Source organism: Antedon mediterranea, chromosome 7 (genome assembly GCF_964355755.1).
Source record: "Antedon mediterranea chromosome 7, ecAntMedi1.1, whole genome shotgun sequence".
Taxonomy (NCBI): domain Eukaryota; kingdom Metazoa; phylum Echinodermata; class Crinoidea; order Comatulida; family Antedonidae; genus Antedon; species Antedon mediterranea.
The window spans coordinates 4,093,742-4,118,782 of NC_092676.1; the positions used below are offsets into that span (position 1 = coordinate 4,093,742).

The 25,041-nt window shown below is 34.5% G+C and overlaps 2 protein-coding genes and 1 pseudogene across 2 annotated transcripts in view; 1 reads left to right on the top strand and 2 right to left on the bottom strand.

Annotated features, from left to right (window-relative positions):
* Window positions 1-4,892: 4,892 nt before the first annotated feature.
* On the bottom strand, window positions 4,893-7,893 carry LOC140054947 (paraneoplastic antigen Ma3 homolog; the record flags this gene model as incomplete). Its single annotated transcript, XM_072100089.1, has 2 exons — window positions 7,548-7,893; window positions 4,893-6,660 (listed from the first exon to the last, which is right to left on the bottom strand). A coding segment is annotated over exon 2 (684 nt), but the record flags the coding sequence as incomplete, so codon positions are not given.
* A 5,396-nt stretch (window positions 7,894-13,289) lies between these two features.
* Window positions 13,290-25,041, top strand: part of LOC140054100 (phosphatidylinositol-binding clathrin assembly protein-like) — a 44,278-nt gene continuing 32,526 nt past the window's right edge. The window contains exons 1-7 of the mRNA XM_072098969.1: window positions 13,290-13,403; window positions 15,797-15,875; window positions 16,120-16,202; window positions 17,122-17,285; window positions 18,725-18,827; window positions 19,763-19,802; window positions 21,108-21,164. Coding sequence (XP_071955070.1) covers window positions 17,267-17,285; window positions 18,725-18,827; window positions 19,763-19,802; window positions 21,108-21,164 — 219 coding nt within the window. The 5' untranslated portion in view covers window positions 13,290-13,403; window positions 15,797-15,875; window positions 16,120-16,202; window positions 17,122-17,266. The remainder of the gene's footprint in view (window positions 13,404-15,796; window positions 15,876-16,119; window positions 16,203-17,121; window positions 17,286-18,724; window positions 18,828-19,762; window positions 19,803-21,107; window positions 21,165-25,041) is intronic.
* On the bottom strand, window positions 16,520-16,637 carry LOC140055786 (5S ribosomal RNA; annotated as a pseudogene).

Below are 25,041 nucleotides of genomic sequence, written 5' to 3' on the forward strand. Positions count from 1 at the left end.
GTTCTTACCTAAGAAAAGAGCCAAAATATGAAAAAGTGACTTCCTTTAAAGTTGTTAAAAATGTATAGATGTTTCTTGTGAGCAGGCACAAGTGGAAGTGAGGTATAATCATCAGAAATGAAGATAATCACCTTAGTTGCCTAGCAACTTGGCAAAACACATTCCTTACTTCCCAAACATTTGTCACTATGACCCACTTGGGGTAACCTTTGTTGCAATTAAGCTGCATTCTTTTCTACTGACCTATAAACTATATTTATATACAGTACATTGTAAAAACAGATACATTCAAATGAAAAAAATCAAACAGAAAGATATAAGAAAGATATAAATGGTAAAAATATATTCATAAAAATCATAGGGTTACAACCTCCCCTCTTGAACTCTGCGTTGTCCCTAACGCACTTAGAGAATTTGCCAGACCATAGAGACTGGTGGCTACTCTGCTATACCAGGTTGGATTTCCAAGATGATCATAGTTGAGTCTTCGAGGCACTTGACGGTTTCTGACTGGCCTGCTGTATTCCTCCGTTTCTACAGTGATGTCGTCACCTTGTTCTGTAACACTTTCTGGTTCATTGGTTGTTTGATCACCATCATCAGACTCGGACCTCGTTGTTGTGTTAGTATCACCACTAGCTGTGTCTGCAGTTTCTACAGGCACTTCAGTATTGTTTTCACACTGAACTTGCTCCTCTTGTCCACTACTAAAATCTGTGATTCTCTTTATAAGTGTTCTAGGCGTGTATTCAGAGGCATCCGTATTTGGAAATGTAGAAGATACTATTATAGGCCTACTTGGAGTTTCTTGTAGATACGGTGGTGTAAGTGAACCAGCTATGCTGCTATCCTCTATTTCAGAATTATCATTTTGTACAGGAGTAGCATTGAGAACATCAATGTGCTCAGTTTCACTGGCCTGATCATTTGCATTATCTACAGGAACTGATATAGTTACATCTACAACAGATTCATCATCTTCATCACTGGAACAAGAATTTTCATTCTCGGTTGTATTCTTTGTTTGTGATCGGGTTTTTGGTCTTCTAGCCTTTTCTGGAACTGGACTGGGTAGTCTCACTTCTGTGATGTAACCAACAGGAAGAATATGATCCCGATGCAAAGTTTTAGCTTGTTCATTACCTTTTTCTGGTTTAAGTCTGTAAACTGGAAGGTCTGCAAATTTCTCTATAATAATAAATGGTTCAGGTTTCCAACGGTCTGCAAGCTTATTCTTTCCTTTAAGTCCTAAGTTTCTGACTAGAACTCAGTCTCCTGGTTGCAGAACTGCATTAGCTATACGGACTTTCTTATCGTACCTCCTTTTGTTAGCATGCCCAGCCTTTTCTGACTCATTTCGTGCCATATCATAAGCTTTCTCAAGACCTTGACGAAGATCTTCCACATATTTGCTATGACTACGATTTTGGTTTCCATCAGGGTGCAAGTCGAAACAAATATCAACGGGCAAGCGAGCTTCCCTTCCAAACATAAGAAAGTAGGGTGAAAATCCGGTACTGTCATGCTTCGTGCAATTATATGCATGCACTAACGAGCTGACATGCTTACTCCAATTTACTTTCTTTTCATTTTCTAATGTTCCCAGCATGTTTAATAGTGTTCGGTTAAATCTCTCAGGTTGTGGATCTCCTTGTGGGTGATAAGGAGTGGTATGTGATTTGTGAATTCCTAATAGACCAGTGAGTTCTTTGATCACTTTACTTTCAAATTCTGGTCCTTGATCAGAGTGGAGCCTTTTTGGTAGCCCATAGTGTTGAAAGTATTGTTGCCATAATACCTTCGCAACTGTAAGTGCTGTTTGGTCCTTTGTCGGAAAAGCTTGGGCATACCTGGTGAAATGATCGGTCACTACCAGTATCGACTTCTTACCACTGCTATCTGGCTCAAGAGACAGAAAGTCCATACAGACCAACTCCATAGGTCCATTTGTTTTAATATTGTGTAGCGGTGCACTTTTTGAAGGCAAAGATTTACGTGCTAGGCAACGACCACAATGCTTGACCCACTCTACCACCTCTGTTGACATCTTCGGCCAATAGAATCTCTCTCTAACTAACGCTACTGTGCGTTCAGTGCCATGATGTCCTAAGTCATTATGGAGCATTGTCAAAGCCTTCACTCGGTAAGCCTTTGGTAAAAGGAGTTGTTCAATTTTACTACCGTCTTGAGGTCTGGTAATAATACGGTACAGTACATTATCTTTCAATGTTAATTTGGCATATTCTCTGCAATAACGAGTAAGTTCCTTCGACGCGTTGTTTGTTATCTTTGGCTTCTGACCTGATTTTACCATTTCTTTCAGTTCCTTTAACACATAATCAGCATCCTGTGCTTCATTCCAGTTAATAACATCAGTGAGGGATGTTTCATTACTATACATCTCTGGAATACACTGACTACTACCACCAAGACAATATGCATAAGGTAGTGTGTCACTTGAATTGGTAACAGCTGAACGTATCCCATATACCGCATTTATGACTTCTTTAGGTGAGATTTCACTCACTCGCGTTTGTAGATTCTCTTTAATTCTCATCTGATCAACTTCATCTGCCGCATTAGCATCAGAAGCGAGAGGTCTGCGGGACAATGCATCCGCATCTTGATTAGTTCTACCAGGTTTATATTGAATGGAGAAGTCAAAGTTAGCTAACGCGGCCAACCATCGGTGACCTGTAGCATCCAATTTAGCTGAAGTAAGAACATATGTTAATGGATTACTGTCAGTCATTACCTTGGTACCTTTTGCATGGTACAAAAGATCCTTAAATTTATCAGTTACGGCCCATTTTAATGCCAGGAATTCAAGTTTATGTGCTGGGTAATTTCTCTCACTCTGGCTCACTGTCCGACTAGCATATGCTACAGGTTTAAATTTGTTGTCAACTTCCTGTAATAAAACTGCTCCAAGACCATCACGGCATGCATCGACATGAAGTTGGAATGGCTTGGTGAGATCAGCATATGCTAAAACAGGTGCAGATGATAATCTAGTCTTAAGTTGGTTAAAAGCCTGGTTACATAGATCAGTCCATTGATTTGAGAATGGTTCAGAAGACTTCTGTAACCCGTCATGACGTACTTTCTTTGACGTTCGACCACGCTTAGGTGAGAAGGCATATTTACTGGCTAATGAGTGAAGCGGAGCTGCAATTTTCGAGTATCCTTCAACAAATCGTCTATAATAACCTGTTAGGCCAAGGAAACTTCGTAAGTCCTTAGCATTCTTTGGTGTAGGCCACTCTTTAACGCTTGAAACCTTTTCAGGATCAGTCTGAATTCCCTCTTCGCTTACTATATGCCCAAGGTATGTTACAGATTTGCAAAAGAACTTGCACTTCTCTGGAGAAACCTTGAGGCCAAACTCTTTTAAGCGATCAAATACTTTGGTGAGACGATTTTCCATCTCCTCTACTGTCTTAGAAAATACGATAATGTCATCCATGTATACCAATGCTTCAATAAAATTCATGCCGGACATACAAGATTCCATTAATCTTTGAAAAGTAGACGGTGCACCTTTAATACCTTGAGGCATCCTTTCGAATTCATAAAAACCAATTGGGCAAGTGAAGGCGGTTTTCTCCTTGTCACTCTCGCGCATAGGAATTTGATAGAAACCGGACTTAAGATCAATTACAGAGAACCATTTGGAACCACTGAGACAGTCGACAGCATCTTGTATCAGGGGTACTACATACTGGTCTGGCACAGTCCTTGCATTCAACTTTCTGTAATCGACGCACATTCGTAAGGAGCCATTTTTCTTTCTGACCAAAACAATTGGTGAGGCATATCTGCTCTTTGATGGTTTGATAATTCCATTACTTAAAAGTTCGTGAATATGTGTTTGTAAGTCAACTAAGTCGCCTGGGGATACCCTTCGTGTCCTCTCTCGAAAAGGAGTAGTGTCGTTCAAGTTGACTTCATGCTCAGCATTAGAGGTCAATCCAAGGTCCCATTCATGTTTGGCAAAAACATCAGCCTTTTCCTGGAACCTGCTAAGCATTCGGCTTTTAACATCTACGGGCACTTCAGATCCCCATTCAAACGGTAACTTACTGATGTCATTTAATTGCTCTGGGATTTGAGAAGAATTAGTTGAACAAGGGTTAGTAATGCTGCTAGGGATAGTGGCTTCTGCTAGTATATTATTTTTATGTACATAAATATCTTTTGAACTGCTGTTTTTAACATCTATATTTACAGTGACACGTTTTCCTCTGGGTAATTTCTTAAGGCAAATGGTTGAATTTAAATGTGCATTGACTTTGTTATTTGTATCAATCAATACTGTGACTTCATTGGTTGGCTTTCTGACTACCGCTTTAACGCTCTTGGTGGTACCAGCAGCAATAAGCTCACTACCAGCTGACCGTATAATCATGGTTTTCTCTTGGTTATCAGCATTGCGATATATAGCTGCACAACGTGTATTAATGAAGAGTCTTCTCAGGTATTGGGAACCAGCCCTTTTCTTACATTCCTGACGGAGTTGATTGAACAATCCTGTGTTGGTACCAATAATTACTTCATGTGAATTTTCAGTGTCTGGAACGACTAAAACTAGAACTTCAAAATTCTTATTGGTGCCAGCAAAAGTTTGAGGGAAAGCAATTCTAACCTTGGTCCATCCGAGATATGGTATTTTGCCACCACCACCATGCCATAAGACTAAATCTGACAAAGGATGCAATGTCTTTGTAAGCTTCATAAAGACTGAATTATTAATTGTAGTGACTTGTGAACCACTATCCAAAAGGCAATTATGTTTTAACCCATCAATGAAACATTCTTCAGTCACACTCTCCCCCACCAGTCCATTGGGAATATCGGTAAAATTTGGAGCTAATCGTTCTTCTTTGACATCTGACTGCCCCCTTCAAATGTCCGTTGGAGTTTCCCTGGTTGTGCAGATGGCTAATCAATTTCTCGTTAACTAATGCAGCATTTACTTCTTTGGCACAATTACGTTTAATATGGCCATTTTCGCCGCAGTTGTAGCAGAATTTAGGGAAGTCAGATGGTTGTCGTCGTCCCCTACCTTGCCATTGGGTCTTTTGTTGATGTGGTTTTGATTCTGGTTGAGATTGTTGACTTTGTTGCTGGGTATGAGTACTGCCTAGAGTCGATTGTTTTAACATTTTCTCAATTCTGCTCATTCGCTCAATCAAATCGTTATTTTGGACTGAATGAGATGCAGCCACTGCGTTGCGGCTTTGCCCTTTAGCCTTCATCTGTCTATTTGATGTTTCTTCCTCCCATCGTCTCACTTTTCCTAGTAGGGTAAGATATGTTGGTGGTGCTTCTTGTAATTCTCTTAAACGCAAGTCCACTAACAGCAATGGTTCGAAGATGTTGCCCCTTATGAACTGCTTCAGAATTGCGGCATTCATCCTGTCTTCTGATATACCTCCCTTTTGCAGAACATGTCGTAAAGAATCCTGCAGTCGTGTGAGGTAATGTGATGGCGTTTCCCCTGTCTTTTGCTCAATCGAAAAGAATTGGTGGAACAATTCTTCACCTGTAAGCGTTGAGCCATACACTACCTCCATAGCTTGGAGATAATCTTTTGCTGAAGCTGATGGGTTTTCTCGCCGGAGGTCATCAATAACATCCAACGCTGGAGAACGGAGTGCTTCACGTAGTCGCCTTTTCTTTTAAGCTTGTGAAACCTCTGTCTCCGATTCTTCAATAAGGGCCTTTGCCTGTGTCCTCCATACATGATATGGGTCTTCGTCTTTCCCTTTGTCAGTTCGGCCAGAGAATACTCTAAGTTTTCGGTAGTTTACTGACAGTCTAGCCACATTTAGCAATTCACTGTGATGAGTTGAATGACTTGGTTCGGGTGACGTGGAGGGAAGTAATGATGAAAACTCTTCTACCCGTTTGACTATAATCGTAAAATTAATCGTGTCATCTTCTTCAGAGATTTCAAATTCTTCTGGAATGTTCATATCTGCTGTTTTCAATGACAGTCTAGCTAATATGAAAGTTTTCTTGAAGTCATGTTTGTCGATTTCATCTCTTCGTTTTATCTCTTCGACTGGCAGAGCACCACACAACTTTCTATATAGCCTGTGAGTAGCCACTGTTGTTCTAGGCGCAGACAGTAAAATTGGGTAACCTACAAGATTAGCCCATTCTAAGGCATACTCTATTAATTTCGACATCTTGGCTCTTTTTAACTACTTAGAAATAAATAAAACCTACTTATCAGAATACTGTAATTACAAGACGTAAATAATGGTGATTAACCACACACACAATAGTAATAAAATATATATTACGTTTCCCGGACGAGCCCCCAATTTGTAACCCGAGTTTCTAGCAAGAAACTAAAATTTCCAAGAAGTATTAAATAATCAAATCAAGGAAAACGCCTTATAAATTAAAATGTAGATTTATTCCTTTGACATCAACTTGTCAGAATTTACATAACCAATATTATTTATTCACAAGATAAAACATTAAAGTGTCCACAAAACTAAAAGTTTATATTAAAATTGAGTCTTCAGTTGAAACAATTCCGACTTGAAAGGTTCCACAGTAGAGTAAATGTTATCAACGAAATGTTCCGACCAATGGTGTAATAATTGCAATAATGATTCGTAAATTTCAAAAGTAGTGTTTTCTCATCTAAGAAAAGAGAAAATATATACATATACTATATAACTATAAAACAATTTAAATCAAATATCATTTGGTACATAATTAAAATACCACAATGTTTGCAAAATAACCTAGGCTATGATAGACAATTAAACAAAATAAAACATAATCCGTCAATACCGCCAGGTTCGATTAACACTGATTGGTATATGATTATTCACACTACTCATTAAAACATTAGTTACATTATATAGTTAGAGGTACTTCGTTTGGTAAGTATGCTAATACTTGATACCAATATAACTACATTGCAACTCAATGGATAATAGCAATAGCTATTCAAACGTGTGTCTATCAACATATTAACCTGACTATTATAAACTCAGGATGGTTAATGCAGCGCATCCATTCAATAAACTAAATTATAAACTAAAAGGTAATTAAAGGTATAAAAATAAATGTCGCATAAAGCGGAAATCAAAAATAAGTGTATAATACAATAGTCTCAATTCTACAATCACACTCCAATTGTCTCTAGGTCAATCAATACCAAGAGTGTACTGCCATCTAGTAAATGACCCACATTTACCAGAATCGTCCTGATACACTCATACAATTAAAAGTATTAGCAAAAGCAAGTTAATCACTTCAAGACCCTTTAACTTAAAACGGGAGAGAACAATGTGTGATTGCAGAACCTTACTTTACAGTAACATAAATTACCAAGCGCAATTGCAAATGGTATCACAAAAGTTATAAAATATAATCAAAAAGTTAAGTATCACATAACTAATCTAAAGCATTGAGCCAATGCAAACATAATGCATAAACCTAATCTTCATAAGCTTAAATCTCAAATTAAGTTATATTAACAAATTTGTTAAACATAAAATAATACAATTGATAGTTCTTACCTAAGAAAAGAGCCAAAATATGAAAAAGTGACTTCCTTTAAAGTTGTTAAAAATGTATAGATGTTTCTTGTGAGCAGGCACAAGTGGAAGTGAGGTATAATCATCAGAAATGAAGATAATCACCTTAGTTGCCTAGCAACTTGGCAAAACACATTCCTTACTTCCCAAACATTTGTCACTATGACCCACTTGGGGTAACCTTTGTTGCAATTAAGCTGCATTCTTTTCTACTGACCTATAAACTATATTTATATACAGTACATTGTAAAAACAGATACATTCAAATGAAAAAAATCAAACAGAAAGATATAAGAAAGATATAAATGGTAAAAATATATTCATAAAAATCATAGGGTTACACATATAATGGTAGTTCATCCAGTGATCAAATTACAAGTTACTAGATGGTACGCGTACCATCTAGTTCGTGCCGCGCCCACAGAGATGGTTCTCGAATACATAGTAATTTCAGCGTAAAAAGACTGGCGATTTCAAATGTACGTACGGCAGGACTATAATACATTGTCGTTTACAGAAACAAATAAATAGACACAATGATTTATGTAGTCAACCAAAATTAGCACCTAGAAACTTGTCACAAAATGAGTCGAAATTGGTTATTTGGACTCATTTAAACAAACCCAATTTTGTTAAATTATTCTTTATATTTCTTTATTATCCAATCAGTAACGAAATATTTTTTTTATATAAGCCTATAAATAATATACCACTAAATAGAGTAAAACATTTCCGATTTAATACTTTATTAAAACTGTCACTGCCTCATGGTCGATTGAAATAGTAAAGTACATTTAAAGACCATTTTTGTAATTATTAATTAATACAAACGTTGAGAAACAACTGACAGTAATACAGTATATATTATTATGTGTTTATAGTCTAAAAGTAGGGGCTACCCACACTCACAGTGATGACGTTTATTAGTATATTTGTTTATATTATATCTAACAGTACCAACACACGTGTTGTTTTGATTCAAATGGCGATCAAAAGTGGTTAATACCTATTTGCAGTATTGTATAGCATTACAATCCATTTCTGTTTATTCTCCAAGGGTCTATAAATTTACAGTACCTACTTGTGTTAAACCATGGAGGTATGCAATAATTTGGAATGTTCCATTCATTGCAAATCAATACATTTCTATAAACGTATATTAAATCTATCAAAATAGTATTTTTTAAAGAAAATCGGCCTGTCTTCAACATTATGATGCTGTACTCGAGCTGTTCAATCGCTTTTCAGCCATTAAAAACAGTTATCGTAGGAGGAGATAGGAAAATGCGAAGCATCCTCGTATTATTGTATGCGGGTATTTTTCACGATGGACATGTATTAGACAGTGTATACCACGATTGGAAAACACCCCTATTTGGGGCAAATTTAATTATCTAACTAAATTTAATTAGTAAACAGGGTTACATCAGGTGGTTAAAATCAGTACTGAGATTCTAACCAACTTTATATACCATCGAGTAAACATTCTAGAAATAACGCGCGATTTAGCGAATTTTGCCCTTACGTAAATTTATATATAGATGAGCACTGAGTCTTAGTGGTCAAATTATTGTCCATGGGTTAGTTCCAGTGGTCAAATCAATGTGCAAGTAAATTGAACAAGTAAATCTCAGTAGAATATTGATTTTTATGGTAAATTCCTTCATGAAAAAAATATTAGAAAACTCTCCAGCTTAAAGATGTATTGTCCATTTGACTAATTCCAAAAATTTGTCGAAAAAAAAAATCATTTAACTGAAATACAGACATTTTTTGTTAAAAAAATAACTTTAACTTGTTGCTTTTGGCTTGAATTTTCGACTTAAAAGTGAATAACTTTAATATTACTTTGATATGGCTAATTTAAATTTAGAATATTTTGACCTTTATTTTTTTGTGTTTCAAGGGACAATACATCTTTAAATTGTGTACATGTAATAATGTTTAATCTGTAAATAAGCATACATTCTAAGTTTGGGATTTCTGCTGGCTTGAAATTTCCTAAATATGACCCCAATCTCCAACCCCCTGGGTCAAAACGCCCAGAGCCAAAATGGTCCTGGGATGAAATGTTTCTAATTCATTAACATACTACTATACTCCACAAAAAGTTGATTTTTAAGTTGTTGTGGCCAAGGATCGGTGATTCATTCTAGGCATCAAGTAATTTGAAAAAAAATATTGAGATTATGGTTTTAAAAAGTGCAAGATTTTAGTTCAGTGGCATGAGAGAGCTTGCAGTTGGGTAAAATTGAAAGCCTCACTAATCCATACTGGACATGTATGGGTAATTTGTGCTTTATTCTAGTAATGTTACAATAGTGTACCCTATTACCTACACCTACACTACTCCTTATTTTGTATATGTAGTGTGCAGTATACCTTCAATAGTGTTTTCTACTTGATCTTCTGAATTTTCAAACACTGCCAATTCCACAATCATCTTCATTATCGCAGCGCAATCCTCCGGTCTTGCATCTCGTATACAGAAGTTGTCATCTTCCATTTTCCTGCTACTGTACTACTGTACTTCTTTTTTATATATAGGATATCAGAATGTTTGTAAATGTTAACAATGCATGACAGCATTAGACATTGAATTTCATTATGTTATTTCCATAAACTCTTTAATACCTTACTTTATACTGTACAGCATCGCTCTATGCTCTTACAGGAAGATAAACTGAAACAATATTTATTTCGCTTACCTGCTAACTAACGAACTCCTGATTTTACAGAATAATGCAAAATATTTAATAACTAGATGAATGATGGGTTTATTTTGATGGATCTTTTATCTTTATAAAAGAAAACTAATAAAAATCTGGCCTACAGTAGCTGCTTTAAACCAACCAGAAATAGGTAAAAATCAGGAGGCGATAGAGAAATACTTACATTAACATTTTTACTAATATTAGCAGTCCTGTCCAAATAATGGTGCACATTGATGACGTTTAGTCCATACACAAATTCATCATTAGTGTGCCGCTGATGAAATATTTATTTTCCTCATTTTGACAATGCGGTATGGAAGAATATAGGATAACTACCAAAACCGCAAATGGAAGTCATCTAATATTATATGATGTTTGTCATGAAAAGTGAATCATGAAGTACTGCAGGTACTGTATTTTGGGATATATTTTTTTCTTTTTTGCTTCTGCTGCAGAATCCAATTTAAAAACATTCACCTGCTCGGCGGTAATGCTGAGTGACTGTGAAGTCTAATACTTACAGCAGCGATTTCAAGTTACGAGAGGTGACCGCTTATGGGAGGTTCTGAAGATATTGGGCCAAAATCACGTATTATGGCTATGCACAATATTTTTCGCCATTCTTAACGCAACAGGCCTCTTCCCAATATTCTCCAGCTAATTGTATTTTATTGTTTATGATCAGGTCGTTTATTATTATTTATGATTTTCAGACAAATTGGTCAGTCAAAAGCTGTGTAGTTTTCTCATCGCATCTAAAAAACACAGGAATGTTCTTCACAGAAATATATTTAAAACCGCTTCGAAATAAAGCTACTGTAATATAATAATTAATATATAAAGCACAAATGTATCAAAATTAATACCAATTTTTCTGATGGCCACTTACGGGAGGTAATTTACCATACAAAAATCTAATTTGTAGTAAAAAAAAAAAAAAAGTGGCCGACGCCGTGGCTGCTTAGGGGGGTATAGGCCTAGTCGCTTAATTACAGGAGGTATCAAATGCACTAATTAATTAGATACGAAGAATAAACAAGCTTTTGAAAGCCTCCAAGGAGGTTCAACTGGTCTGTAGGTGCAAAAGTATTAATGCCAAACTCAGTAAATTATTACTCTTTCTGCGTGTCATACATGGGTCATTCTTCAGTAAGTGTCTAAAATCGTGTCCCGATACTTTGGTGGGATAGAGACTGAAAATTCATCATTAAAAAATAAAAATTCTTGACTTAAATCATAATCAACATTATTGTAAATATAATTAATTACATAAAATAAAGATAATTACATTGATATTGTTAATTTTTATAAAAATGGTTCAGGCAACCCCCTAAAATCCTATGTCCCGATCGTACATCTTCAATTTTATGATCGCCGTATATATTTGATAACAGGACTTTTGTTATCGAAAATATTGTAAAAAGTTAGTTAATCATGATTTCATGCGATTATATTCTTCGAAATACATCTCTACATACATTAAATCTCAAACTTTAAAGTTTTTGTTTGGAAAAAGCTTGTCCCGCAGTTTTGTGTCATTTCCGTCACATTTAAATGTACCGTCTACAGTTTAATGAACGGCGGTGAAAAAAATTGACTGTGCGTTGTAAACATACGAAGATATTGAAATTAAACTAGCAGCACATCATTTTCAATAAAAGAGGAAAAAAACTAAAAAAACGAGGTTTTAGAAAAATTACAGCTGGCTGCGTACCTTTATTGAATGTCATATCCGAACGGTATAGAACTCATTAAATAATTATAATTTCTGTTTTTTTTCAACTGGAAGTACAAGTTATTCACGGTATCTAGAAGTATGCAATCCGTCTCCGCTGTCAGACATGCCTACGATGTGATCCTAGGTTGTCCAATGCTAAATACATCATCTCCGTCACGGTCAGCTCCGTCACATTTCCCAATGTTTCGTTGTGACGGCCCGTGACGGATATGACTTTTTGTTATTGCCAGGGCCTTTTTTTGTTGTACATTTTGTTTTGTATATCTTTATTATGTTATTACATTGTATATCTATGTGACTCTGGTCAATAAACATAATCAAATCATATCTTAAAGTCATCTCCGTCACATGATTTTTTAGGTTCGTCATATCCGTCACGGTTTCATCTCCGTCACATGGATATTTTATCCTTTTAAATCCTAAAATATTTAAATAATGAACGCAATTATGTGGTATATTGAAATATAAACAATATTCTTCTACTATGTCAATGGATAGTAATATTAGTTCAATTCAACAGAATTTTGTAAAACATCAGTGACAGTCATACTATTTTCTGAAAATTATTATTTTTTGGAATAGTAAATGGTTTTGAACGTATAACATCATACTTATAAATGTTAAAACAATCATTTTGTGATTAATAGAGACAAAAATAATATATAGTATCAAAGAATTAATAATGGAAATAATTTTATAATTCCTGAACCGTTATTTTTTCTATCTTTGTATATCCCATAAATGTGACGGAAATGACAGTAACATAGAACCATGTATTTATAAATACGAATAAAACACGAAATATATAATAAAGATTGCGCCAAACATACGCTTGCCATGTAATACATGTTCATTTATCTGAATAAACTTTTAAAATTTAAAAAATGCAAATTTTAAAATCGATTTTTTATAAACCTGAAATTAGACACTTACTGAAGAATGACCTACACACATTCAGTCACTTTCTCCTATCGGAAATATAAACCAGAAATGTATAGAGAGGGAAGCTGCAGGCCTACCTACTAGGCTGATATGGAAGCAAACACTTATGTACTTTTCTTTATGATATTTTATAAGTCAGAAGCCTTTACTTACTCTACTACTTTTATTTCCTTTGTGTAAAGGGTTCTTTGGTGGTGGGAAGGTGATGGTGGAAGTATACAGTTTGAATAAACTGCCACACTACTGCGCGTGTGTCACACGCAAAAGGAGAAGTCTTGATCAGGTGATCAGAACACTTGTCGTATCACGTGATATACTCCACAAACAACAATAAATTTCATCCACGATCTGTTTTTTTTTGGGAATTAAATATAAAAATGCTTTTGATGCTAGAAGATGAGCATAAGGACCATCTTAGCTTTCTAACCCAAGTTGAAATAGATGGTGTGTTAATAGTCTTCAGTTTTCTATTAGTATTAAAAACTGAACTCTCTAGCTAGCCTAATTAAAACTAGAATAGAAGGAAGATACAAACATAGCACTGCAGCCGGCCAGCCAGGGTCTCATTCATTGATTGGCTAAACTCTATTAAGCTGGGCTTACGAGACTAAATTATAGGCCTAGCTAGGTAGAGCTATATTTAGGACTTAGTACTGAAATTGAGTGTTGACAAAGTGCGAGGCAGCGAGGCACGCGAGGCAAGCCAAATATTTGTGCGAGGCATCATTTTATCATTTCCAAAAGTGCGAGGCAGGCGAGGCATATAGTTTACAATTTCAAAAAGGTGCGAGGCATATCTTAACGTGCTATTATTATGCTATATTATAGGCCTAATAATCAATCGATACAAGCGTATCTAAATAGATTCGTGTATACACTCATCATATTGTTTATTTTTATGTAACGATTGTTTTTTCATTCAAGTCATATCGTGTCAAATTTTACTTTTACGAAAGTGCCCAAACTACGGTTAAAAAATCTGAACTTTCGATAAACAATAATTGTTATAGCGACACACTCATCAAATGACTGCAATGTTTGTTGGCATTTCGAGCGTGTTCACTCACATGTCTCTCGAACATAGCAGAGTGAAAATAATATTTTGTCACACCCCTGCGCCTAGATCCGGTAGACTCGAGAGATGGAAAATCCCTCTTTACTATTTAGCAGGTAGCGGAATGATTCAGCTCTCAGCTCAGAGGATTGTGGTGCATTTCCCTCCTATAGCACGTGGTTTCAGCAGCAACGCACAGACTTCTCTCTGAGCGGCGTGCCAAAGACATTTTTGACATTCCATTCTCTAGGAACAACACGTGTACCTCTCTCGCAAAGGTGAACAGCGATTGCCAGGACATGTTCAATAACTGGCGGTGAATAAAAGGTAACTGATATGCCGATCCAATAACAGCATGCCGCAAAGAAAAAAATTGCGACAGAATTCTGGAGCGCGTGTGAAAAAAGACTTACGTCCGACAATTGTAATACTAGGCCTAAAATTAAACTTTAGCTAATATGCTTAGCCCTAACCTAGATAAGAGGCCTATGTAGAAAATAATTTAATCAATTTTGATAAAATAATAATTGGTGTAATATTTAATAATGATACACTATTCCTGTTTTAGTAAGCTAGGTATATTACGAACGATTTTTATTTATTGTTGTCCATGTACGTACTAATAAACCTGGCGCTAGTTTCCTTCGCTTGTATTTTTACTCCAAATTTGATAACTAACTTTATCGTGTGAATACCACACCTTAGAAGTATACCTCATGAGTACTTTAATGAAAGAATCACATAAAAAGTAACAAATAAATCCTTAAATCAATGATTTGACAGGCGTGTTTCTCGCACACTGTTCGCGAATTTCACTTATTCAATGTTCAATATTTTTGTTTCTATGGAGCGCCAAAAGAGCGACGATAATAGAGGACTAAAACTTAGTGGAATGCGTCAATTTCTCATGCATTTATTGGTGAAAAACACGTTTTATTTCAATATATTTGTTAATTTGTCAATAAAAATGTTGTAATATGTTACTGCTGATACTGTTCTGTTTTCAAAGAATAATAATCGATCCTAAATCAACATCACTACCTAGTCTAGACCTTGGACATCCTACTAAGGATATTATGATGAATTTTTCTATTTTATTCTTTAAAAGGTTAACGAAACCGTGTACATTATCAACAGTAACATTTTTCCTTACTGACAGTGACAAAATCTATTGAAATTGTACTTGATTTTCACCAAATAATGCGTTAAATATAAATGGATTCCACAGAGTTTTTAGCCCTCTAATTAATTTTGCTCTTTTGGCGTTCCATAGAAACCAAAATATTGAACATTGAGTGTGCGAAATGTGAGAAAAACAACGTCTGTAAAATCACCAATTTAATGGATTTATTGTTACTTTTATGTGATTTTTCTTCATTAAAGTAGGCCTACTAATTCTAAGCTGTGGTATTCAGGATAAAGCCTTGGTTAAAATACAAGGCAGGTGCAAAAGGAAACTAGCCTAGCCTAGCGGGCCTAGGCCTAGGCTACTTCAATTTCGGTGATTTCCTGCCTTGCAATTTTGAGAAATGATAAAATGATGCCTCGCATTTTTTGATGATGGTAAAACGATGCCTGCCTCGCATAAATTTCTGACTTGCCTCGCATGCCTTCCCTGCCTCGCGTGCCTCGCTGCCTCGCACTTTGTTACTACCCACTGAAATTGTAAGTTTTAAATCACTGCCTCTTTAATGTCACTAAAAGTAACTTGAGTACTAAATAAAAGGTAAGCATCAATCCCAGCCAGATACCATGCTTTTTTAAAACGAATTTACTTTTTCAGTGGTACAAAAGTTCTGCCAGATTGCTCTGGATTTTTATCAAGAATGGTTCAAATTCAAAACTGTACCAATCAGCTGCTCGTAAGTTGCCCTATCTACACTATCGAACTTTATTTTATGTAATGTGCCCATACTATATCACTACCATATTTGTCCACATCACACTTTGACAGTGTAGACAGAGCTTTATATAAATTCATGCATTTGATTAAAAGTGAAAATATTACTTTGTTTTATTACAGTACCTATTATGTATTATACTTCAAATATCTAATGTGTTTGCCTGAATGATGATATAAAAAAAATGAAATAATCTTTACTACAGAAAAACTATCAGTTGATGCTCTCACAGTTCAGAATGGAGTTCAGGGACTTATGTATTTACTGACAGAAAGTTCTAAATTAATGGTAAGTGTGTTAAGAGGTACAGTATTGTACCCCTTGGTGCCCCTCCCCACTTTAAACTCTTATATCTATCATTGTCGTAGAGGAACCTGTAAATTGAACATTTTCTATGTTAAGAATTGAAAGCTAACTTTTATGGCCGACTTCTGTCGTAAACGACAATGTCAACTAGTCTTGCATTGATCTGAATGTCCAGTGCCCACCTTAACCAGAGGAGAGGCATAAGCCAATATGTCTGAGGCAGATACTAGATGCAGGGGCTGCCATAAGAGTCGGCAGTGCTGATTTCAAATGCCTAATGAGTAATGGTACCCCAGCTCTATATACAGCACCCGGTATTCCCAGATGGTCTCCCATCCAAACTCTAACCGGGCCCAATGTTGCTTAACTTTGGTGATCTGACGAGAACCGGTGTTTCAACGTGGTAAGGCCGTATATCTATATAAGATAACTTGCCTATTACCATATTAACTTGCATTTAAGCCCTTAAAAAAAATATCTCTTACTATAAAAAAAAGCAATAACATCAATGAGATTTGTCTACGCTATCAAACTAGTTTGACCAAAAAGTGTGATGTGCCCAAATATGGAAGTCATATGACATCATCATGTCCATATATGGGCACATCACACTTTTTTGTCACATAAAGTTTAATAGTGTAGACAGAGCTTAAAAAATGGAAAGCTAAACAAACACTGACTTGCAGAAAACCATTGGCATAACCCATTTCATGTATGATCAAACTTACGTAATTTATGCCATAATTAATGTCATGCATGCACACGTTGAGGATAAGAAATAATGCTTCCTTAAAAAACATTTAATTAATGTTAAATTGTCATCTAATTATGTTGCTACAGTTGAATGCATGCTTTACAAATAAGTTTATATTTGTGAATAAAAATGTTCCATTCGTAACAGGTATCAGAAATCGACTTTCAAGACTCTATTCTAGTTCTGAAGAACTGAAAAAAGAATTGCTTCAGATGTACATGGAAAATCGGAAAGAAATCCGGGAAATCATGTCGGAAATGTCGATGGACTTTTCCCATTATCACGATTTGGAATGGAGATTGGATGTCGAGGTAGGTAATAAGAAAACAAAATGAAAATGTATTGTTTTTTTTCTGAATCTTTAGAATTAAAGAAATTGTATCGAGGTTCGAATATTTAACGAATTGTCTACATGATTAAAATACCAGTCGAGCGGTGTGATCACTCACCTACAGTAGTACTTAAATTTAAATTTAGTAAACGACACCAAAATACAAACAGCACACCTACAGCACCCCTGAACGTATTAAGGAGTGCAATTTGTAGCACATCTACAATTTTCATACTGTAAGACCAGGCCTGCACCTTACTCCACTTTATGTCTAATATCACAAACAGGCATATCCTCAGGTATAGTCTCAGTATTGACGTTTGGTCTGGATGTACTGTAGGCCTCTCTCTAGCCAGTTCAGATGAGTTTTTACAAAAAGAAATGCTTCATAATCAGTTTTTCCCTGAATTAGGGATTCCCTGGGTATAGTCCCCACCCCAAAGTGGGCCAAATTTCATTTTCTAGGGGATTGGGATTATATCATAGGATATACGGTAATTTTTATTAAATTAAAAACTCAAAACAAACTACATAAATATTTTTATTTAATAATGTTACTTAGAGGGAAGTTTTGATAACAAAACAATAATTGTAAAACATGATCCATATTGAAATTAAAAATGACATTTTGATATGGTCCCTTCATAACTTGTAATTGATATCAACAATGAAACAAGTCATGTAATATTAAGTGAGTCATATACAAATAGTTTGTTTACCTCGCATATCTTTCATACAAAATACAAATACATACAAGGCTTTGATCTAGGAATAAACCTTAAGCTTTGTCTACACTATCAAACTATTTTGATAAAAAAAAGGTGTGATGTGCCCTAATATGGTACAGTAGTGATATGCCTAAATATAATTAGTGATACGACATCATCATGTCCATATACAGTACTGTATGGGCACATCACATTTTTTCTTTCACATAAAGTTTGATAGTGTAGACAGAGCTTTAAAAAGAATCTATAAATAAATTATGAAAATGACACACACATTAACATACAAATTAATGTATAATAATAATGTATTCATGTAAAACCCTTGGTCGATGATTCAGATTATTTTTTAATTAAACTCAAAAAATATCTTAACATCTTAGTGGTCACAAAAAAAGAAAGGTTGTTATTATACTGTAGTAACAATTTCATTTATATTGCCAATGCAGGGAATAATTGTGTTATACTACATACACTGATTATGACAACTGTATTTATATTGTACAGTATACAATACTTATTCATTGTTTTTTTTATAATGTTAAAACTACAGTATGTTAATTGTGGATACTTTAATTAAATAAATAATTTTGAAAATCCATCATATCTACCTACATTTTATTTATAATTATTGATTTTATTATATATCTTAATAATATGTCTTTGTGTTATTATTTTTACGTGCTTTATATAGGATATGAAATGTCTACATATATCAGAAGATATGCTAAATACGTGAATCAGAAAGCGGTCTCCTACAGACAGGTCGCGTTTGATTTTTGTAGAGTGAAAAGAGGGTAAGTATAAAAATAATAAGACGGAAAAAAAAGTGGTGATTGTGACCATTCAATTTTCAGTGCAGTCAACTCTTTTAATACTGGGCTGTCCAAAAACTGCAAACTTTCCCAAAACCAGACTTTTGTTGAAAGAACCCATTTTCTTTGTTACCATTAAAAGCAAATTTAGATTAGGCCTAATAATAATATTCTGGATTTATACAGTAGCGCCTAATGTTGTGAAACCTCTAAGCGCTGAAAGTTATTACCCCAGTCATTTTTTTTTTATCAAACGTGTATGGAAACATACTCCCATAATGCAGCTAGTAATCAGCGCAAAGTTGTGTTTTGATCCAACCGGTTTCCCATTTATACACCTTGGTGGAGAGAGGCAAACATAAGTATCTTGCTTAAGGATACAAGCAATGCGGCGAGAGTTGGATTCAAACTTCGATCTCGCGATCAGTATGAGAATGTCCAACACACTGCGTGACACGCCCTTGGAAACCTGACAAAATTAACTTGAAAACCATACATATTTGGTCAGCCTAAGGGTGTCCGGTATTGGGAGAGTTGACTGTACTACCATTTTCATTTTAACATGGCTCTGTTAGTGCTATCATATCTTCTGAAGGAAAAATAAAATGCTGTGAATTTGTGTAGAAAATGAGTGATGAAATGGAATAGTTAATCAATGAGTGGATTGTAATGAAAGCAAATAGCAAGCTGAGCAGACACTTCATACGTATTCCTATCTTTAGACACAATGCGATGCTTATTTGTATGATATCTCAAGCTGTGAATAACTACGGTACTGCACAGTATCCTCTTCAGATTCCACTGTTGCAGCCAGGTTTATTTCTGTTTAATTCTCAAGATTTCTACTTACCATTTTTGTTTATGTGTAGTTTTAAATTTAATGTTGTATTCAATTTTTATCATATTTGTTTTTATAGAAAAGAAGATGGATTGTTGAGGTCCATGCATACAGAAAAGGTACATGACTTTATATTGTAGTATACCATAAGGGATCATATCAACATTATGTTACTACGCGAGAAAGCTAAATCTAAAGCTACAGGTATTCCGCTGCAGTCCCTGGCAAAATTTGTTTACTGTATATCACTAATAAAATCAGTCTTTAAAAAATAAAAAAACTTTTCTGGTCATTGATGTAAATTGATAGCAAGCAATTAAACCTATTGAAATTAAGGTTCTGTTTCTGCTGCATAAAAATAACCCGTTTAAAAACGGTGTGAATAAATTAACCCAAATTTCTTGGACAATTTTTTGGTAGCCGGTTAGATGGCAGCGCAAAATAACCGGTTAAAAACACCCATTCAATTCGGTGTTAGGATACATTTAACTGGTTATCACTGCGCAATTTTGAGCTGCAACACAAAATAACAGTTATTTGATTGAAAGCTGCTTACCATGAGTCAACTATACTGCAGTAACGTTTGAATTAACTGCCAGGACCAATTGCATTTTGGGTAATTCTAATGATTTTTGTCAACGACCACCCACTGATTTAAACGGTTATTTTGCAGTAAAAATTTAGCAGAAATGCAGTCAATATAAAAATTACATTTTAAATAAACGGTTTATTTAGCGCTATGCAGCAGAATCAGACCTAAAACCCCCTGGGATTATGCTAATGACAGGTGTTACTTTTTTGCAAACAGTGTTATTGAATTTACTAATTAAACATCGGCCTGCTACAAAATTACTAATCGGAAAACACAGTGCTGTATCTCCATATGACATTTGACCAGTATCATAGAAAAATTCTGTAATACAGTGTCCCATGAGTATCACATGTGCTGCCTATATCGTGGAAGGTTAGGTTAAACACATGTGATGTTGTATCACAGGAGTTTCTTTGATACTGGTCAAATTGTAGATATAGCATAATCGGCTATCAGAAAATGTAATATTTAAATGATTATGTTTTCAATAGAATTGAAATGAAATAAATCGTAATAAAGTTACTCGGTAATTGAAATTCATTCTGGTTTACCTTAGCCTTAAATACGATACTCAGATTTTTCTCACTAGGATGGTAATCCGTAACCTTAAGCCTTGCTAAAATAAGATTAATTTCACAGATTTATATGTTTGCTACGGCAATACACTACTGTATAATAAAACCATTGTAGACATTTATATAGAGGTCCATTAAATTTAGACATGGTTTTAGTATAGGTTTTGTCATTTAAATGCTGATTGGTCACTACAGGGTCATAGGTTAAGTGAATTGATGATAAAAAAAGAGTAACAGATTTTTTTTTGATTTTTTAGCTGTTGAAAACACTACCCATACTACAGGACCAGCTGGACTGTCTACTGGAGTTTGAGGTCTGTTCAAATATAATTTATTGTAATTTTCTTTTCTAAATTTTACATTATAGATGTATTATCTCCCTAAACATGAAAAAATAAAGATGAAAAAAATCAAACTATGAATAGGCCATTTTGTAGTTTTAATAAAGATATTCACTTTAAAAATGTACTGTCCTCCAAAATCATGACAAAATAAAGATTTATAAAATCAAACTTTTAATATGCCATTTGCTGTTTTAATGAAGTTATTCACTTCCATAGAAAAAAAATATTTCACTTTTTTTTTTTTCACTAAATTAATTTTAACCAAAAACCATTGTATGACAGACAATTTAAGTACTTTTTGCTTTTAAATTACATTTGTTTCAGGTAAATAATTTTTTTTTCTGATCTAGTTTTTTGTCAAAGTGAATAACTGTTAGTGACATTAAAATGGCATATTCATCACATTTTTTTAATTTTTAAAATAGTTGTTTTAAGGGAAAATGCTGTATTTTTATTTAAAGCAAACACCCTTCTTTCAAGGCGATATTTCTGTAGATTAAGGTTTTATCAGAAATAGTTTTGATCCAATTTTGTGTCAAAGTAAAATAATAATGTGATAATTATACAAGATACAAGATAACTTTATTGTTTTTCTCATGGCAACTTAATATAAAAATAGATAAAATCAGTATTAAAATGTTAAAACACAAAGTAAAATACACAGTACTGTAAAATATGTACAGATAACGGATAAATGCTATCAGGTGTTCCCAGGTGTTCGAAAATACAATTATTTGTGTTTGTCATTATTACAGTATATTTAAATATGCATTGTGTTATGTAATAATGGCCTGTTTAATGCAACATGATGGTAGCTACAGTGGTAGCCACTTTTTTTGTTACTCACTTTAAGTCTGAAATACTGTAGACCTTAACAATTCCAAAGCCTTGCGTACTACATTAAAGTTGTATCCTAGCAACAGGATATTTATGCATTATCAGTACTAAAAGTGTCTAATGCTCGTTTATTCATAATAAGTAATTTATTAAGGTTACACAGAATGTTGTTGACATTTGTATGAATGCTGTATGTCGAAATAGAGAAACTGTATAGCGTTTTGATTATTTTATTGCTTGTACTATATAACAATCTATATTGTGCCTAGCTTACCTGGATAAACCAAAAATTGCCCATGCCCTTCTCAAAAGAGAGCTATGATATGTATAGCGTTTTGATTATTTTACCACTTACTTTACTTACTTTATTTATTAGAATCGTAAAAGTAAATAACATATTAAAATTGAATAGGCCTATAGCAAATGGTAATTCATGGAAAGAAAAACAACAATCTATATTGTGCCTAGCTTACCTGGATAAACCAAAAATTGCCCATGCCCTTCTCAAAGGAGAACCATGATATGTATAGCGTTTTGATTATTTTACCACTTACTTTACTTACTTTATTTATTGGAATCGTAAAAGTAAATAACAGATTGAAATTGAATAGACTTATAGCGAAGGGTAATTATTAATTGAAAGAAAAACAACAATCTATATTGTGCCTAGCTTACCAGGATAAACCGAAAATTGCCCATGCCCTTCTCAATGGAGAGCTATGATCCATGAACATCCTTCTACAGTGCATTTTCATAATGATCATTGAAGATTTGAACCCAGTACTATAAGGCTGAAAGGCGAACATCTACACCAAGCATTTTGAATGCAAAAAGCAGAAGTACATCTGAGTGTACTGTAATTATTGGATCATAGTGCTTTTACAGAGTCATGTGTTCTGTTATGTCAGGGTTTTGCTTGAATGTTCGCTTTAAAAAAGTGGTTTGAGTAATTCACACTCTTTGTGTATGAACATTACAAACATATAATGGTTAAATGCATCTAGATACATTTTAAAATTAAAGATGTATTGTCCCTCAAAAACATGAAAATTAAAGAATAATTTAATCAGACTTTAAAGATGTATTGTCCCCCAAAAAATGAAAAATAAAGACGAAAAAAATCAAATTTTGAATAGACCGTTTTGTAGTTAACATAAAGTTATTCACTTCCACCGAAAAAAATATTGATTTCGCTTATAAAAAAATCAAAATAAGTTTACCATTTTTTCGAACTCATCGGCTCAGAAATTAGGCCGGTAGAGCTAACTCATACATATGCATGATATGTTAATGAGCATCCACACAGCAGAGATCTGATCTAACAATGGACGATGCACGTTGTATGGTACAACAACACCACCAGAGAAGATCGACGCGACTCGACTGTGGGTTTCCCTGGGATGGCTGATCGTATAAATATGTAAAGCTGAGCTGTTAATTTGTCGGTATGTAGGCCTAGACGGTTATTTTAAATATAATAATATATATAACGCAATAATAACAGGAAGGTAAATTAATTAACTTAGCCTGGGATTTTTTCAGTTCAGGGCTAGGCCTAGAATAATTAATACATGCTGCTGCATAACTAGGCTAGTAGCAAGCAGACTGTGACAATCGGGTCCCTGCAGAAGATGCCCAGCTAGGCCCTATACATTGTACTCTTCATAGACTGTGTTTTAATTACCATAGAAGGTAGTATACTTATTTGACTATGTCAAAGTAAGCAATTTCACTAGCCCAATTTTGCAATAAATATGCATGATCTATTTTTTCCAGATTTTCATACTTTGCTTTTACTTTTTTTAAAGACGTTGAGCTGATGAAGACTGGACAGAGGTCACCCAAAGACAACAATGATAGACTCGGTATTGGAATATGATTGGATATTGCAGGAAAAATATTTCTGACTCTCCTGCTGCATTCGGCCAATATGTTCTTGTCCAGCTTGTAAAATATTGTATAATTTTTTTGTATTATATGTACAGTATATTATTTTGTAAACATAACATTCAATAAATAAAAAAAAACTACTACAACAGTACACAGGATAAATTCTTCAAATTTACTTACACTTCATAATTTTACTGTAAATATTACAGTGCAAAAGGAGTTAATAAAATATATATATACAGTATATCTTATTGAATTCCTGTATTGTTTTTTGTGTCAATTTGTCTACTAATTATCAATGTGTTGATTGTGGCAGTAATTACGACAGCTATAGTCTTCTAAGATCGCTCACATCCATTACAAAGTGTCATTTTAATAGTAAGAAACGTTTCAATAAATTGTGAATGTTGCCACTGTACGATACATTTTATGTTTCTCACTACTTGCTCTTATTGTTCAATCAATCAACCTAAAAAAAAAAAGAAATTTGTGTCAAAATATCTGCATAAAATGTTTATTTGCGGAATCTTAAAGACCCCTTCCCTGCAATTTTGGACGTTTTTTGGAAAATAATACATATATATCACTTTAAAAACATTAAACCATGTCATTCCTTGTCTTAAATGTACGTTTTATGGTAAATTATGATAAAAAGTGAGAAACAATGCACTACCTAAGTAGCTCGCGGCGATCGACCTCTCGTGGACGGTCTTAGGCCTAGCCTCGCTAGGCTTAGTTTTGTAGGCCTAGCTGGTAAACATCGATAACGTACGAACATCGTACGCTAGCTATATACCTAGCCTGACGTTGTATAGTTGCTGCATTAATTGTCTTTCTATTTTTGCCAGACTCCGTTGATACAAATTGGGGAAAATCCGGTATTTTCGCTTAAAAGTTAGGAGTCTTCCATTTGTTTTGGCTTCACGATCGATCGAAAAGTGGGCGAATTACAGGTAAAAACAAAAATATCAATCCGCGCGCAATGCATTTTGGGATTTATAGCGGGCCGCTATAATTATTAGAATCGATTTATTTTTCACATTTTTAACCGTTTAAAGACGAAAAAAGTTATCGCAATAGGACCATATAGTATTATTTTTACATTAAATATAGTTTGTGA